The 18,821-nt window shown below is 37.7% G+C and overlaps 1 protein-coding gene across 4 annotated transcripts in view; it reads left to right on the top strand.

The window, feature by feature from the left end:
- The window catches only part of TNFAIP8 (TNF alpha induced protein 8), a 64,925-nt gene extending 52,496 nt beyond the window's left edge, over positions 1 to 12,429 (top strand). For 2 of the 4 annotated variants that reach the window (XM_035310540.1, XM_035310539.1), the window contains exon 2: positions 10,573 to 12,429. In XM_035310540.1, coding sequence (XP_035166431.1) covers positions 10,638 to 11,138 — 501 coding nt within the window. In that variant the 5' untranslated portion in view covers positions 10,573 to 10,637 and the 3' untranslated portion in view covers positions 11,139 to 12,429. Of the gene's footprint in view, positions 1 to 7,536; positions 7,825 to 10,572 lie in introns of those variants that run through there. The other 2 variants (XM_035310542.1, XM_035310541.1) reach the window with 2 other exon arrangements.
- Positions 12,430 to 18,821: the final 6,392 nt, after the last annotated feature.

Genomic DNA, 18,821 nt, shown 5'->3' with positions numbered 1-18,821 from the left:
CTCTGTTTGCAACGAACAGTTGCTATTATAATCAATTGGCACAGATAAGAATTGTGTTGGATTAAGATGTGCATAGTTCATTGTTGGTTATTACTTCATTGTGAGGACAGCAGTACCTCATGGTGAGGTGAAAAGAAATTGTTGTTGTTTTATTTCATCTGACAGTACAAAAATGTCACCCAACCAATTTGAAATTTAAATTGATGGTGTTTATTTTCACCACTGGCGGCTTTTCCTTCTCTAGAATTCAAATTTGCATTCCCTCCTTCTTTCTGGGTAATAACCCTGAGAATCTCAAGCTAGAAAACCCTTTCCTGATGGTGGAAGGTCATGTGTGTCTCACTTCATAGCTGATCAGTGCTGTTCATAGGCTGCTTAAAAATAACATTTGATGCCAGTACAAAGAGAGTGAACATTTAAATTCTACAGTTAACAGTGGTAAAAAACTATGTACTTAATCTCTTATGACTGGCCCCAAGGGGTCTACAAAATAGATCCAGGTTTTAGACTCACAGAAGATTTGAGGCTGAAAAGGAGCTCTGGAGACCACCTATTTTTAGTCAGTATTTAGTCAATATTTACAAGATTTAAAAATAAATTGGATTGCTGTTGCCTTGCTATGTATCGGTCAAGGTTCTGTGTCTACAACAGAAACTTTTCTGTTCTACAGAAGAAAAATAATGCTGCTTCTAGACAAAAAAGATAATGATATTCAATGATATTCAATACATGATATTTAAACATAAGATTTAATTTTACAGAAGAACAAGTTGCTGGTATTAAAGGTCCAGTTTTTTCTTTTGCTTTTTATTTTACTAGGGTTTAATAACATCAATGAAAGCAAAACCAAACTCTAACACATTTGTGAAGGTAGATTTTGACAGTCTTAGCAATTGTGCTTGAGAACTCTAAGTGAGAACTATAGATTAAGTCAAAAATTATTTTTTTTCTTTTTTTTCCTAGAAAGCGTTACCCCCCCCCGGGTTTGTTTTTTTTTTTTTTTTTTTCCTGTTTTGAGCATTGGTTTTAAATTGGAGAAGCCAGGCATAAAGCAAACCAAGTGAAAACAAACATACATCACAGCAAAGCTCCAAGAGACAGACTGTGCCTTTAATTCTAGAGGAACCTGTTCTGAACCGACAGCAAGGGAGAAAGAGAATAAAGGAGAGAAAATACTCTCATCCATTGATTCCATGGCTGGAAGTTTGGGCAGAAGTCCTGGTAGTGTTAATGTGTATTCAGAGTGAACAGGCTACTTAACATTAGGATAAAGGATGAAAACTGAGGTATTAATTTATTTTGTTCCTTGTGGCAGTGGAAAGTGAAGGAAATATGTTAGCAGTGGGAAAGGAAAAGGCCACTAGGGCCATCAAATGTAATCCTTCCTAATCAGAACCACAACAAATGACTAGTGCAGAAGAGTAAACAAAGCGTGTAGTCTATGTACAACCGAGCTTTTCATGCCAGAAAAGATACCATGTTTCATGCTATAAAAACTGGAAAACATAGTGTAAAATAAAACTAAAACTGCAACTGTATGGGCAGCAAAAGAGTTGAAGAGCATCACCAGTATCCCAGGCAGGTATCTGATAAGTACAATTCTTAGATGGCATATTTCCTTGTTTTTATAATCTGCATTCCAGTTTTGGTATGGAAGAAGTGCCCTGGAAATCACTACTTCTTTTTTCTGTGTCTGGTCTGTAAATGTGGCAGTCTTTGGTGCCTCAGAATAAGTTTTTTAAAAGAAAAAGAAGACAAATTTTGTGTGTGTGTTGGGGGGGTGGTGGTGGTATCATTTAGTTTTTTGGGGCAACTGGTGGAAGATGAGAGAGTAGTATATATAAACAAAGCACTAGTTGTCTTTCAACCTAGAACTGAAGGAGAGAAAACAGTGGAGTCCCATCCTGTCTGCAGGATGCAAACAGTGGCATACAGATTGAAGCTGAGAAGAAGAGAGAACTGGAACTAGAAATACAGGAAAAGCATTATTAACTATTTTCAAAGTCAGTGAAAGACTCTCAAACCTTTCTGTCATTTGAACTCTCTTCTGCTGTGGCTTTCTTTACATGCTATTCAAAAGATATGCTCTTTGCATTTTGACTACCAAGTTGGTGTCTTGTTCTTGTAATTGATTTACCTGTTCCTCTAAGGCTAGATTGCCATCTTCTCTCTGTTTTATGGGCAGGTGTCAGCTGGTTGTATTTTTGCCACATGTGTCCTCAACTTCCCCTACCGTGTTCTTTTTTTTTTTTTTTTTTTTTTTTCCCTCTCCTGGGTAAAAATTAATGGTCTTCATGCATTCAGAGTTTCCTAGGGGCAGCCTGTCTCAGTGCTTTTCCTCTTGCATTCAGCATCTCAATGTCTTGTGCCTACGGCTATTTGTTTATTTATTTATTTGTTTATTTAATTATTTTGTGAGAAGACATTCCTTTTGCTGGCATGGTTGTAATACCAGTTAGACATCTCTTTTTAAATTTTAACTTTTGGTAAAAGATTCAATTGTAATGACCAGATTATTTTATTGCAAGTGCCTCTTGGGTTATGGAGCTTGGCACTGGCCTTGCTGTGGTTTGGTGTATGTTTCAAAGGCTGGACAAAAACATACATTTTCTGGCCTGCATTTGCTTGTTCTGAAGGAATGACCTAGGATACACTTTGTTTCAGATGAAAAGATGAAAAGCACTGTTGCTTTTGAGTATACATGGACACCTGCATACTGGTAGATAAAGAGGAACTTGGAGTAGTCATGAAATGACCAACAGCTGAAATATACAAGCTTCATATTTAATATCGCAGCACCTGTTGTAACATTCCAGCAAGGACAGCAAATGGTGGCAAAGGAGTGAAATACCAAATTAAGTTCATGACCTCTCTCTCTTTGACTGTCGTGTTTTTGTTCTCTTTTTAATATCCAATATATTTTAAAATATGCTTCTGTAACAGCAGTCATCAGAGGTTAATGTTATTTTTTTTTCTTATTAAAGCTGCACTATTAATTAAAGTATATACAGAGGCTCTAGGATAAAAAGCTTTCAAGAAGGTGTTTAAAATTTCTAAATCAGCTACAGCATGCATCATGTGATGCACAGGGTGGCTGTGGGAAGCACCACCATGTAAAACCAGAATAACTCGTTGGCACAGACTGCTCTCATGGGACTGCAAAATGCTGCACATACATTCTTGTTGGTAATAGCATCCTTCCTTGCCACACTACCCAACCTTAACCTCCAGGTACTTTTTTTTGGCAATTCTTCTTACCTTTTGGTCATAGAAAAAAGCAACAACCCACCAACATAAAAAACCCTTTGTTTTCTGTTTTTCATGGTTTCTGTTGCAGCAGCTAGAAAGTGGGTCTTTTGTTCTTTTGCTGTTGGTCAGATTTGAGGCATTTTAATACACTAAAGCAATGAATTAAATAGAAATATAAGGAACATAGAACTATCTAATGTGTTTTGTAGACCTATTGGTAATGAGTTCTTCAGGACTTCATCAGATAGGAAAGGTATTCCCTGTGGTGTTTGCTAGCTTTTCTTTTACCTTTTCCAAGTTCCATGCTGCTGAATGTATGCTCACTTTCAGAATGAGTGTGCAGATTAGACATGCCAAGTATTTCCAAAAAAATGCTTGATTAACAAGATATTTTTCCAAAATTGCTTGGTTAACCATTGCTTCAGAGTATTTGCAGCCTCAGAGATGACTTCCAAATCCAGTAAGGCTGCTCATGCAATATTTGCTATGTGTTAGGCTTGGCTTCATTCAGATTGGTTATTTTTTCTTTTGAAGATCTTCCAGCATGAATGTTAAAATTAGTACACATTGCTTGACTAATTAACGTTCCTGTAGTATGCTTAGTTGGTGAAGATCATGGTGGGTGACAATTTCGTACAAGTCACTGTACCTACTGAGAAAACTGTAGGCAAGGTTTATTTGTGAACATATGCTTTGCATGTGTTGAAAATTTCAGTTTGAACTGTTTTCTAGTTTAAACCAATACTCAAAAATAAAACTCCCTTTTTAAAAATAAGGTGCCAAATACAATTTGGCTTCTCAAGTACGGACCTTGTGTACCTGAACCAAAAGAAGGGGAAATGTGTACAAGAAATGAGTCCGGTGAGGCCTGTGGCAGCATGGACCAGAGGGCAGGTTAAGGGCTGCTCCACAGGCTTGAGGCCCACGATAATGCACTCTAGGTTCCCTCACCTTTCTGAGGGAACAGCAATGTCACCAGTGTCCTGTCGTAGGAAAGGCTGGGTGTTCCTCCTGACACTTTTTGTACCAGAATCGGGTGCTTCTGTACGAGCAGCTTCCTTTCAGCCACCACTGCTGCCGTCAGGGCAGGAAGTAGGCCATGGCGCTCCTGTGCCCTGCAGCGTGTGGAAGCGGCAGATCCTCCGGGCTCGGCTCCCTGAGCAAAGCCTGCAGGAAAACAGGCCAAATAAATAAATACCCCTTTCTTTCACCAGCTCAGTTTTGCTTCTCTTAATACATTTTTCTCCCTGTGAATAGGACTCTATTTTTGTTGTTGTTGTTGTCATTCCTTCAGCCGTTATTTCCCCTTTCACCTTCAGCTCGTAGCTGTGTGCCCTCTGTTTTTTCTGCTGCCCAATGCTGCTGGCCCAGGCCATCTGTCCTGTTCCAGTCGTTTTCTCGATGTCTGCCCTGGTCTCTTCCACTCCTGCCGTCAGCCAGCTTACAGGTTGGAGTCCCAGTGTCCGAGGCTGAGCAGTGGAAGCTGCCAGAGCTGCCTGGTCTTGCACATCTCACACAAGCTGTATTTTCATCAGCTTTTGGAAAGCCAGCGCATGAACAAACATTTGCAAATAGAAAGAACAGCTGACTTTCTGAAGTGGCCATTTGGGGAATAGTCATTTTTTGAATGCTTTTCACATTGCAAGAACTTTGTGCTTTTTAAAAGATAAATTTAATGTACCCTTTACCCAAGAAACTTTGAAGCACTTTGTATGGGTTAGGAGTAACCTTCGTACAGGCTAGAATAATTACACTGACTCTTCTGTTCAAAACAAAACAAAAACAGAAAAAAAAAAAAGCTTTTTGAAGCCATGACTCATTCCCTTAGAAAATTATTAAAAAGAAGATATACATCGTGGTGTCAGTGACAGAAATCGGCTTACGTTATTTATATCTGAAGAATTTTTAGTCTGTGTTCTACCACTCACTTTTAATCTTATCTTTACGTAATAGCTGTATTGTGAAAGTTGATACAGCTCTGGTAACAGCTTTGTGACTGTTCCTGCCTGTTCTGTACACCAGCAGTTGTTGTTCACTGATGCTAGCTCTTGCAGTTGACCACTGCTGGAACTTTAACTTACTGAAGTCATGTGTCTATACATGAAGTCAAGCATTATTTCTTAGTGCATTTATTTTCTAAAGGTTTCTAGCTTTTATCATTCTTAAACACAAATATGTAAAGACCTGCAAAACAGAAGGCAGAGGAAAAAATAGTAGCTTTTTCTATCCCTTTGTATCTGGCTGACTTCAGGATTTTGGAGGGGTGTGACTCGTGGTCACATATACTTGGAAAGTGCAATGCTAGATTTCAGGTTGTCTCCCTCCAGGGAAATGATTTTCTCCCACTCCAGGAGTCTGACTGGACACAGGATTCATACTACGCTCAGGCTTCTTGCTTCAGCTGCAACCCGCTGTCGGTGCAGAGGCAAGCACACATGTCCACACAGGAAGCCAGGCAGGAAATCAGTTGCCACATTTCTCAAAACTCTGTGATACCGTCTTTTAAATGGTGCCTGAAATGCTCTTTTTTATTTTTTATTTTTTATTTTTTTTCCCTGACCCTGTATAAGTGTCCTTTGTGCCTCACCCAAAAACCCCTGAGGTTTCTGGACATTGCATGCTACCAGTGCAGTACATGGCATGTCAACCATCATTAAAGTGAAAGCAGTCTCATGCAGCAGTGTTATTAAGAGTGGCTCTGCAGACAAATTCTCTCTTCAGCCAGGACTGTTATGTCAACATGCTGAGCACATACATGAGAAAAACAACCCATATCAAAAAGTCAGCTGCTGACTTGCCTGTGTCCTAACAGGGATCCCTGGAAGCTTTTACTGTCTTTTGTTTTCTTTCAGGTCCATCTTTATGATAACAAGCCTAGAAACACTCAGTGATTAAGTGTTCATTGTCATTATGTATGAGATTGAATACACCTCCCTGCAAGTGCTGTTGCATCTACCATTGACCGTTACCCTGTGGAAAAAGAGATTCTGCCTTGCTGTAAGGCAGTGAAATCATCTGATTAAACTTTTTTTTTCAAGTATATTTTTTTTTAGGATAAATGGCATTGAGAAATAGGGTATTTGGTAATAGGTATTTGCCACAGTACAGAGGGAGGCATACTGGTTTCCATTCTGGGGAAAAATGAGCATCTCAGCTATAAGTGATAGCCTTGTAGTACTTCTATACCACTCTCCTGAGAGTTTATTAAACCAGCATTCTCGGTTTTCACTGAAAGTTCACATTTCCCAGCACAGTTTTAAGGAAAACACAGTTTTAAGATAACATTTTTGGGGAAAAACACAACCAGAATACTACATCTCTAGCATTTATTGACTTTAATTTACAAAATACTAATGTAAAACATGCAAACCGGTTTTTGCAAAAATTAAGAATTTTTGTAATTAATAAGCTCCCAACTTTGCAGAAGACAGTCTCTAGCAACTCCTTTGCTCCTCTAAGTCATAAACAGATGAAAAGACTTTTCAGATGTTCCTGTTGCTAAAATCTTGTGGGTTTCTCCCTGAGAGACTGTCTCCCCTTGCTCTGCAGGGGGATGGCTCCACTGAACATCATCATGGCAGGCTCACAGAACTGCTTATTTGTGTAGCTTGTGCAGAAAATGACATCCCAGGGATTCTTAAAGGGTGTTTTATGGCAGTATATCTTTTAAAAGTGAAGTGTAAAACTGCACAGCAAAGCAATAGAAGCTGTAATAAAGGAGAGTCATGAGAAAAAGCATTACGTAAGATACCTAAAATTAGTGTGATGACCTGCCCAAATTCTGGGGACGCTGCAGGCCACCAGAGAGATGGCATTGTTTCGCTTTAAAGCACAAGGATGGGACCTGTCTGTAAAGCAGATGTACCCAGATATGTATGCACACTGAGCACCCATGGCAGTCTCTCCTTAATGGTGGCTACGTATATGGTCAACCCTAACAAAATGGGGCCCCTGTAGGTAGCTGTTTAAGTGTGGATTTGCATGCTTATTTTCTGGAGCTTGCATCTGAGATTTCAGAGCATCTACGGCGAGCGCCTGATGCGCAGAGCTGGGGGCTGGCAGCCCCTTGCTGCTGTCACTGCATCCTCTGCTGAACCAGACCCTCGGTGTGCAGCTCCCGGCTGGTGCAGGGGATGGCAAAGGGCTCTGGCCACTTCCCAGCAGGTCCCTGGCCCATCGAGTCCCGGGGCTGCTTGTCTCCCTGCTGGTCTGCCTGTGGCGGCAGTTGCCGGTTAGCAGTACAGGCGTTGCACTGCTTGCTCAGCAGTGCAATTTCCTTTCAGCTCTCTTTTCAAGGAAGTGAAACCACCGCGATGTATTTTTTGCATTCTGAGGTGCCAAAGTAAAATGAAGCATTCGGACAGAAGAGAAAGGTAGCTGAGAAGAGTGGCTCTAATGGAGAGGGGGAAAAAAATATGTTCGCTCCGTGATAACTTCTGACACTGTTTCAAAGTGCGTGATAAAGCAAGCGTTAGATTTAGCAGAGTAAATAAGTCTTAGGCCGGTCTTCACCTGGCTTATTTTCCCCCGCTTCTGCTATCAGCATTAACAAAATCAATTCAATTTGCTGAACAAGTAAGTAATAATTTTACATTTTTTTAAAGGAATCATGTATGTATGCTGGGTCTGAACAAGCTCTGTGAACTTATTCCTTAAACTCAGTTGTATTCAAACATTTGTCTGCAAAGTATGTTTCAGCTCTCTGACATGGGTGATGAGGAAAAAATACAAAATAAAAGCAGCTTATGGTTTTTTTTTTTTTTTTTGACTGACTGAAATACTGAAGTATGAAATTTATGTATTTATCCATCTAATTAGAACACGTGTAATGACACAGAAAAAGAAGTAGACTAGTGCTGTATTGCTAACTATATAGAAAGTAAGCCATGCTGCCTTGTCTCAAAACGTGAACAGTTTTTAGAATTGCCATTAAGATCGTAATACCTCTTTTAAGTGAGCAGGTCCTGTTCTGCATAGCATGCTGATTGCACGTTGAGCTCCACTTTGTCAAATGTGAAATTACATAATGTGTGTTTTTTTTTTTTTTTTTTGCAAAACTGTTGAATCTTTAGAAAACGGCCAAGTTTTGAATTGCTTAACATTAATACTTTCTGAGTTAATGTGTGTAAAGTGTAAGAACCAGATTTGAGTGTTTGTGTGACTTGCTGGAGAAAGGTTGTACTGATTTCTGTTTAATTATAATGGAGTGTTCTGTGTGGTATAGTTACAATTTTGTAAGAATACTTACAGTGTCCTGGGGAAGAACATTTTAATATATTAAAATATAGGTTGTATTGTGTGTTTGTTTTTCTTCACAAGTTTTTGGAAGAAATAGTGACTTGTATTAGTGCAATCATCTGTGTATCTTTGTGGAACATAAGAAGATACTGTGCACAGCTAGAAAATTGGAAGGTTTTAAGAAAGCAAAGTTATGAAAGAAACATCTATATTCCTGTTTTAGAGAAAAATAAAAGCTAACATTTATCTGTAGATCTTTGTAATGCATTGGCTATTGAATGTATTTGACTATTTTGAAATGTTTCGATTAGTTTTATTTGAGTAAAGGAGTTACATTTTTATATTTGAAAACATAAACATTGAATCAAATGTTTTCAGTTCAGATTGACTGCTTAGCATCTTTAACTTCTTCCTGAATCTTTGTGGTTTAGAAACGTGTCCATCTTATGATCTTGGGTGCTTTACCCAAGATACTTAACAATGGGATCTTTGGTTTTTGTGTGTCCTCATGTTGTAAAGATTTTTTTTAAAACGCACTCAAGCACTTTGTGCTTCAAAAAGAAGTATGCAGTAAAAGTCCAAAGAAGAAACAAACTCTCTTGAAAGTTTCCGAGACCATAGAAAAGCAGCCTTTTACTAAGTTTCTCAAAAAAAAAAAAAAAAAATCAAGAAAAAATACAGATTTGTGTCTCACTTGTCCTGAAGGACAAGCTCCTTTTTCTTGCTGGAACCCCAGAGGCACCATGGGTCATAACACACCCAATTGCCCAAGCACAAACAGTCAAAATGAAACTTTTTCCAATTTCAGGAACTTACTGTTTGGCATCTGCAGAGTTTATGTTTTCATTTAAAATATATATATATATAGTTCCAGGCCCTGTGTTTGCAAAGTAAACCTTCCATATGTGCAATAAATGTAAACAGCTGAAGCCCTCCTTCAATCTGCCTGAGACTCCAGGAAAGCTACAGCATGAAGGCAGCCTCCTCCCAGGCAGTTCTCCATGGAAATAGAAATTCACGTGTGACTTGGTGGAGAAGGTGCAGTAAATAGTGGTCACTGACGAGAGAATATGGTTGGGAACGTTTCACAGAACAAGTGTGTGAAAGAACGTTTGGGTTTTTTAAAGCGTTTAAAGAAATTACAAAAGACAAAGCCTCACAAAGACTGGAACCTCATTGGGTATATTTGTGTAAGCAATCATAGTGTTGGAGGTAGAAACCTGTTGTAGGATCTACTTTATCAAATCACAGAGCAGTTCCTTAATGAGGTGATGTTAGCAAGTGTAATGGCAAACCCTAGACTGTTTGTTTTGGGCTGTTTCTGCGTTTAGTATAGGACATAGACGAGTTAATATATACCTGCTTTCCCACTGAAAATTAGCATCTTTCGATTGCATCCAGAAAGTCTTGATACTGTCTTCAGCAAAGGTTTTTGCTTCCTATATGTTTATTACAGAACACATACATGGGATCTGAATTCACTTATCACGTAAAATGTTAAGAAGGAAAAAGATTTACAGTAGTTGATACATTGATTTACTGTATCTAATGGAGTAGCGCTGGTAGTTGTCACTAGTCATGGTTTCTTAACTTCCTTAGTGTCCAGTTCTTAGCTATTCCCATGCAAAATGCAGAAAGGATTTTGCCAAATTAGCTAGTTTCAGATTTCATTATGAGTATGAAAATTAGATCAAACTTAGGAGTCATCTGATTGAATAGGGTAGGTTCGTTGCCTAGACTGGAAATGCCATCAATACATACGTATAAAGGTATTTATACAGAGAGATATTTTAAAACATTTTTTGACCAAGTTCTGTCTAATTTTTTGATTTTCTCAAATCTAAAAAGTTCTAAAAGAATGTTCTAAAGACAACAGGATATTAGCACTGAAGCTTCTTTCTGCTACCATATGCAGTACGTTTACATTATTTCTGTGGTAATTAGAAGGGAGTAAGATGAATGGATACATACAGAAATACTCGTTAGCTTGCTGTTTGTAGTATGTGTGTGATGAAGTACTGAATACATTCTTTCTTTTTTTTCTCTCTCTCTCTTTTTTTTTTTTTTTTTTTTTTTTTTTTCTAGTGGCCACCGATGTCTTCAATTCCAAAAGTTTGGCCATTCAGGCCCAGAAGAAGATCCTTGGAAAAATGGTATCCAAATCAATTGCAACTACTTTGATAGATGATACAAGCAGTGATGTTTTAGATGAGCTCTACAGAGTGACAAAGGAATACACACAAAATAAAAAGGAAGCAGAGAAGATCATTAAAAACCTCATTAAAATAGTCCTCAAGTTGGCAATTCTCTACAGGAACAACCAATTTAATCAAGATGAAATAGCATTGATGGAGAAATTCAAGAAGAAAGTTCATCAGCTGGCTAAGACCGTGGTCAGTTTCCATCAGGTGGATTATACCTTTGACAGGAATTTTTTATCCAAACTGTTAAATGACTGTAGAGAGCTACTTCACCAGATCATTCAGCGTCACCTAACTGCAAAGTCACATGGACGGGTCAACAATGTGTTTGATCACTTCTCTGATTGTGAATTTTTGGCTGCCTTGTACAATCCCTTTGGACCTTATAAACTCCATTTGCAGAAACTTTGTGATGGTGTCAACAAAATGCTAGATGAGGGGAACATATAAGTACCTGTATAAAAGTTGACTGCCTATGCATTATTTGTAGATGGAACACTGTTGATTTATGAAGGAATAAGGGAGCATGCAAAAGGTGGTTTTTTGCTCGTTTTGGGGATTTTTTATATATATATATATTTTGACAAATATTTCAGAACGATCTTTATTAAACTGATTCCTTGTTATGAGCTGTCTATTGCTATTTGCAGTCCATATAGAAGAAAGACAGCACGTGACATTGTTTCACTGTGCTTTGCCCACAAAAACAGCTGGATAAAGACAATAGAACAGAAGGGTCCAAGTAGAGTAAGAGTCTTGCAAGACAGATATGCAAAACAAAATGATAAGCTGTCAGACAATCCAAATCTTTTATATTTTCAGAAATATAAGTGATCAGAGTCCAGGAATGCTGGTAAATAATTAACATGGTGATGGTAGTCTATCATTTCTTCAGCTTATTTGTAAAATAAATATGTGATTCATTTATAGTCTTTTATAAGCACTGCACAGATCACAGCTTCCTAGTGTTGACCTTATGAAACATTCAGTTTTACATAATATCTGTGATGCTGTCACATAAAGTCTGAACTGGTTTGTTCATCTCCAGCTCAGTGGTGAAAAATATGTCTGAAAGGCTACTAAGTGATCCTTACAGACCTACACAGATGCCTTGTTTCCTTTAATTATGTCAGAAACAATAAGCTACAGTAAAATTGCCTAATTGGAAAAAAAGTACTCCCTAGACAACACCTGTGGTACGTGATTTTAACTCTACGTACAAAATTGTAAGGTAAAACACAGTGACTTGTGCAATTCCTTAAGATTTCTAGAACCCTGCTAATAAGTCATAATTATTTTTGCAAAGGTGTGGGTCAGCTTATTTTACACATTAGGGGGATATGAATTCAGAAAGCTTAAGCATCTGAAAATAAATTCCAAGCCAGTTTGCTTTTTGTACAATGTATCTAGAAAACAAATTAATTTGGGGTATATGCTATTTAACTAATGGAAAAGTGACATCTTGAATCAATTTGTTCTCTTCTCCCCTCCTACCTTTCATTCTTTTTTCTCCCTCATCTTCTCCCTGCCTTGCCCTTGGGGAAAAGAAAAATGTGACTTTCTAGACACTGTAATGTACTTAAAAGCATGAAGTTAATACATTTCAAACACCTGAAGACTTTTTATTAGGAAGCATATAAAGAATGTGTAGTTTATTTAATTACCAGTGTTTTTGCTGTTTGCTGTGTCTTTTTTTTGTTGTTGTTGTTATGAGTAAACCAAAGAATATTTGCACTCTGAACTTTTCATGTTTTCTTTTTTTCTTTCATTTTTTTTTTCTTTTTCTTTTTTTTTTTTAAATCATAAAGATAATACTTGGACTGTGCAGGCAACAAGAGCATTACAGCCTCTGACATACAGCTTCAACATTGCTTATCATTTTTTTAGAATGCAATATTCACTTTTATTCATGTTCATTCAGTCACTAGGCTCTGCGTATTCCCAGAAAGACACTGGAAATATGCTGGATAAATGTGTGTTCAAAAGGTGAACTCCTTTTATAGAAGTCATTAGTGTCCTGCAGGGAGAAAAGATTAATGTACTACGAGGCTGGAACAACAGGAAAATGATGTAAGGATAGTGCACGAAAATTTGCAAAGAGTTAGGTCATTAGTGTGACATCTGAATTGAGTATCTGTTAAGATCTCTTCTTATGTTTTACTGTAGTCCATCAGAAGTCATTTATGGGGATGCAACATCATGCAGGAAATCTCACAAACTGTAAGAACGCAGTTCCTGACTTACTGGCTTACGCAGTTTTTCTCCAACATGGAAAGAGAAAGTTGTTTTCTTTCCCAGTTCTTCTGTCTGAGGTGAGGATTGGAAGGAGAAATTGAAGCTGTTTTGTACAAATCCCATTTCTGAATCATGCTGATTCTACAAAATGCCATAGTTTATAAAGAATGGTGACAGTTACTGAAAGGAAGACAGGACTTTGTGTAGGGCCAGGCACATTGCACACATTTGCTATATAAACCACAAAAGATTTTCTTCAGCCATGACCCAGAATATTTTGACTGTTCAAATATGAATTTTTCCTGGGTCAAAAATTGCTTAAATGCTCTTTGTACATTGTTAACAAACAGCTATTTATATGTATATGAGTCATACTGCAGTTGAACTATTTGCATTGTCAGTAATAAAGTATTCAGTTGCATTATTGCCAGCTGCATCGTCTGGCCATACACATTTTAGAAAAAGTTCTTGGAGGTTTGGTTATAAAAATAAAAACTTGACAACAGGCAGAAGATACACATAACTCACAGTCTAGTTACATTATTCTGAGATTTTGTAAAAATTATTCCTTTCTGGCATTCATTTTCACTTATGAAGAATTGACTTCTGTAATTATTAAAGAAAATAATTGAGCTGAATTTCCAAAGACCTACTTTTATAAATAACATGGCATAGCACTTAAGCTGTGCAATTTTGCAGTTCATTTCTTTTTTTCCTGCAAGATTACATAAATTGTGGCTTCAAGTATAAAATTTCAGAAATAAATTGATACCACTTTTCGTTCTAATATACCTGTTGTCCCTGCATCAACCCTCTAACACAATTTTGACCTATTCCTTGTCTAGCTGGGTTTAAAAATGAAAAGGTTACGGTAGTACTGTTTAGTTATAAATAGAATAATGTCACTATTGTCTGCATTAAAACTGATGCATCACTCTTTTAATAGTGTAAAAATGACCAAAAAAAATCTTAAAATATTAAAAACTAATCACCATGGATTCATTTTACAGCAGGCTTTCAAGTACCTTAGGAGTTTCATTATTTGTAATGTCCTTTTAATGTGTAGTTAATCTGTGGTGCCTGATGCCACCAAAATGTATGTTTCTGGATTTGTGGAAGTTAAAACTAATGTTACCGCCCTTTAGAGGAGCTGAAAAAGCAGTGAGACCTTGCAAGCCTTTGACAAGATACATCAAACAACTGTTATCTCAGCCATACAAAGAAAACAAGATACAGGAGGGTTATCGTGCCTACTGTGTGTGTGTCCTTTTAGCAGCAATTCACTACAGCTTCTGACCATCCCTTAATTACATCTGTATGTATGTGTGCTTACCTGTGGGCAAACAAAAGGACACAATTAGGTAAGATAACAAGCATTATTGTTGTCTTTAAGCTCACTAAAAATGTATCTCTGTTTGGAAGGTACAGAGATTATCAGCTGGAAGCTTTCAGGAACTGTTTTTATTTAGGAGAATACCAAATCATGTCTCTTCTAAAAAAAGATTCAACCCCTCCCTTAAACTAAATTCCTGTAAAATAAAGGAATGAGGACATGGCCAATTGTTTTCTCACATCTACCCCTAAAAAAAGATTGTTTTGTCCCAAGGAAGCAGTGATCTCATTTTGATGACAGTTGGCTTCAGCTGTTTTCCAGCAACTTGCAGCTACTGGCATACCAGTTATAGTGTGATTACGGAAAGGTAAACTGGACCTGCGCGTGGAACTCCTTGAGGAACTGGAACATGCTTGTTTTCATGGCCTAGCAGAGAAATATTTCTGCTGTACCTGTAAGTCCACCATAAGCTACAGACTCTGCAGGCTTGGATGATGATCTTTGAGAGGCGTTCATCACCCGGTGACCTGCTACCGTAACTTTCTTTTGGCTTCACATGCTCTTCCTGCCTTCCAAGCAGCATAAATAGCTGCTTTTCAGCCACATCTCTTCCCTCTATGTTCGTTTTACCCCAGGATTATACTACATTGTGTATACATCTATGGAGAAGGTTCGATGGAATAAGTTACCCACTTCATCTAATGAAAAACGCAGACCTAAATAGCAGTTTCCTGTTTTCCCCCCTTCCCCCCTTCCTTCTCCCCCTCCCCCCCCTCAAGTCATTTGAAATCTGAAAGAACAATCTATGTCTTGATTTAGTTGCTAATACTGCCTTGGATATAATCTATACTCTCATCAGTATAGCAAATATTTATCTGTGATTTCAGTACATGTAATTCTCTGACCTTTTTTTTTTTTTTTAAAAAAAAAAAAGATGCTTTTGAGCATATGACAGAGGGTATACTTTAACATGAAATCAAGATTCCAGTTTGCATAACCATTTGCAGAGAAAGCTTCTTTTTAAAACTGTTTTTCATTGGGATTTGGGCAGGTCAGCCAACATTCATGGTTAAGAGGCAAACATCTGTGCTCTGGATAAAACAACTGTCAAAGGAGATTATAGTTGTCCAGAGAAGTTCTACAATACCTTATTTTTATGGTTTTCACATAAATGAAACTTTCTCGGAGAAGAAAGTTTGCTATGGTGAAAATCTTGGTATCCAAAAGCACACTGTGGATACTACTTGGACAGTTTATTTAGACCAAGTAATGCAGTTTTTAGTTTTTTTTTTTTTTTTTTTGGGGGGGTTGGTTTTTTTTTATTTTTTTTTTGTTTGATTGTTTTAATCTTGCAATTGTTCCTGGGAAGAAAGAAGTTCTAAAAAACTAATCCATACTGAATTATTATTGGTACTTGAGTTTGCATACAATATCTGAAGTTGCATTGCAATTTTGACATATCTATAGCATTATATATTCTAGTTTACGATGTGATTTATTTTCCTTCTACGAAGGTATAGTAGTTGTATCTCCTTACAGGCCATGTCTAAAAGATATCTCTATTACATTATCACTGGGTCTATATAACAAATCAAGATATTTTAGTATTTAAACCACAATTCCTCGTGACTTTTTTTTTTTTTCCTTTTTCTTAGTACTCAGTTTTATTATTTAGAGTACTAGTTTCCTATTTTAAAGCTGATATTTACAGGTAGGACCCCCTGGATCATTATCAGCTTTTCCTTGTGAGTTTGGGAAATACAGGAACTGAAGCATATCTTCTAACAATCTAGCAATGTTCTACGCACCAGTTTCTGGAGAAACATCCCCTATGGCATTTACTTTCATTAGGGAGCAAATTGAAAAGAGTCAGCTCATAACCTTGGGATGTCCCATAATTACACATATCAAGCAAAGCAGCAGACTTTAACAATTAAGAAAAATGGAGTTAAAGAGGTAAGTTACTTGCCCAATTTTCCCAAGCAACTGAAACCTGTTTGCTATTTGTTGTCCTCTCCTGTGGGAAAATCTTGCTGCTGTAGGTGGAGGACAAAGGTGGAGCTTCCTACAGTTACTGTGATTTAGATATAAATTGATGTTACCATCACTCGTAAATTGTTCCACTTTCTACTTTAAAAACCTTAGTGCTGGATTTTAAAATCATACTTCCTGTTGGCTTAATGACAAAATAATCCCTATTCCAGTTTGTATTAAATATTTGGATTTTTTGTTTGTTTTATTATGCACATATGTATGAGCTGAAATGAAGTAGAAGGTGGCCTTGCATAACATCTCTTTTTTTCCTACGTCTTCCTTTTTTCTTCTGTCTGTAGGTGTTCTGTGTGCTACAAAGACATTTCTGGGCAGTATTATTCTGAAGTATTATTCTATACTTGCAGGTTGTTCTGAGAGAAAATTGTTGGCTTTTCACCCACTTGTTCTCTGGTTCCTGCTGGCAGCCCCACTACTTCTTAAACATGGTAATTTAGAGCCCTTCATTTGCAACAGCCTTTGCAGAACATTTTGTATTGAGTTTTTCAGAATTCATTTATCTTTGATTCTTCTGGCCAAGCCACAGCTAGTAGCAGATGAAGAATATTTTAACATTTGTGCTGTGTGAGGTTTTTTAATTCAGAGAGTATGATATCATAGATGGAATAAATCAGCCCATATTACAACACCAACCCTCCCATTCTTGTATGGGAAAGGCAAGGGACTTCTGATCCATTTTGGAATAGCACTTAGAAGTTATTTGGCTCTCTGGAGCAGAACACAGTCTCCCTTAATTTGAAGAATCAATTTCAGTAGCTGGGCTTGGCTTGGGTCTTGAGGAGAAAGTTCCCTGGCTGTTGATGTTCCAAATAAACTACTGTTAAATTAAGGGATCCTGTGACATGAGAAGACAGCCGTTCCCCAGTACTGAAGGGCTTAGCTGATGCTCACAGTTTACTTCACTGTTTGGATTTGAGGTACTGTGGTTTCCTTGCTTGGTTTGGTTTTATTTTGTAGAGAGTCAGGATCTACAGCTGCATAGCATCTGCTAGGCCTGCAGAAGTACAGAACTACTGCACTAAGACTGCAGCAGTAGAACAGATTGAGGCAGTGCTTTGAGCTGAGGGGAAGTAAGCGCATTGGTCCCAGGATGTGACATGAGACCAGCTGTTACTATGAAAAAAAGCTGGTTCGGTATCTCAAGGATCTTGATAATTCAGCAACAGAAAAATGATCTCATGCTTGGAACTAAGGTGAGTTTCTGCCCAACTTGAAAGTTATCTGTCTCAATCATACGCTGCTTACTTTGATTTCAATGGTACAGACACTCCCAAAGGTGTATTTCGTATGCCATCAAAAAAGAAACTATTAGGGAAAAGTGGAAAGGAAAGCTCAGCACTTTTCTGGGAGAAAGGGCTGTGATCAGCCACCTAGATTTCATTAAGTTTACGTTACCATCTTCACTGAGATAAGGTGTACTGCCTACAGTAAGCACAGGTCTTCAACTTTAAGTAGGATGGTGTGTTTAATCTTACAGTTCCAGTATCCTACAGCATTGCAACCTACACTTTACTTCAAAACTGGAACCGAGAAACTCACATAATAAACTGTAGAAACAAGGAAGGAAGCCCTGCATGAAACAATGTTGATGAAACACAGTCTTGGCTACAGTTAGGCCTTGGGAGAACCTTGGCTGGGGAATTTGGACTTCCCACCTTGCTCCTGATTTGCAAATCAAGTGCTGAGGAGCACGAAGAGCTAGTAAAGGAAAAGGTGTTTATGTCATTTCCTACTTGACGGGCTGTTCTCCATGTATCCACCTTGCTCCTTAATTAGTGGGCTATTCCCTACTTCACTTAATTGTAACTAAAATTGCTCTTCAGACGGGACAATTCCTCATTCACATTTTTGGGGTGGTTGAGGTGGAAGCTGGCAGAGTGGGTGCTTGAGAGACAACTGGAAGTCTGCTGTATCTGGTGGGAATAAGTTGTGTGCGCTGTTCAAAGCACCCTTCTATAATCATATCAGAAATAAGAACTCTGGAATGTGCTTGGAGGCAGCTTGAGAGAAGAGGCAATTTCAGGAGACACAGCTCAAAAGTATCCTGTCTTTGCTGTTCAGTAAAGGAGCTGCCTGGATTTATTGTAACATCAGAACCTCTTGGAATTTCTGGCTGTCCCAGAGCTCAATATGGCCATTAACTCAGGAAGCAACTGCACTGAATCAGTTTTTCTCAGGAGGGACTTCAAGTCTTCCATATATTCAGTAAAGATTCAGCTCATCTGTAGAATCTATTTACTCATAACTTGGTAGGAGTGCCCATATGCATCTGATTTCCAGAGAATGCAACAGAGGGTTATTTGTTAGTCTCTTTACCTCCTATTTTAGTCCATGTGGCTTTCTTTTTTCTTTTCTTTTCTTTTCTTTTCTTTTCTTTTCTTTTCTTTTCTTTTCTTTTCTTTTCTTTTCTTTTCTTTTCTTTTCTTTTCTTTTCTTCTTTTCTTTTCTTTTCTTTTCTTTTCTTTTCTTTTCTTTTCTTTTCTTTTCTTTTCTTTTCTTTTCTTTTCTTTTCT

This window comes from Oxyura jamaicensis, chromosome Z (genome assembly GCF_011077185.1).
Source record: "Oxyura jamaicensis isolate SHBP4307 breed ruddy duck chromosome Z, BPBGC_Ojam_1.0, whole genome shotgun sequence".
NCBI lineage: Eukaryota > Metazoa > Chordata > Aves > Anseriformes > Anatidae > Oxyura > Oxyura jamaicensis.
The sequence above is the reverse complement of the archived record's forward strand: the minus strand, read 5'-3'. Positions and strand labels throughout refer to the sequence as shown.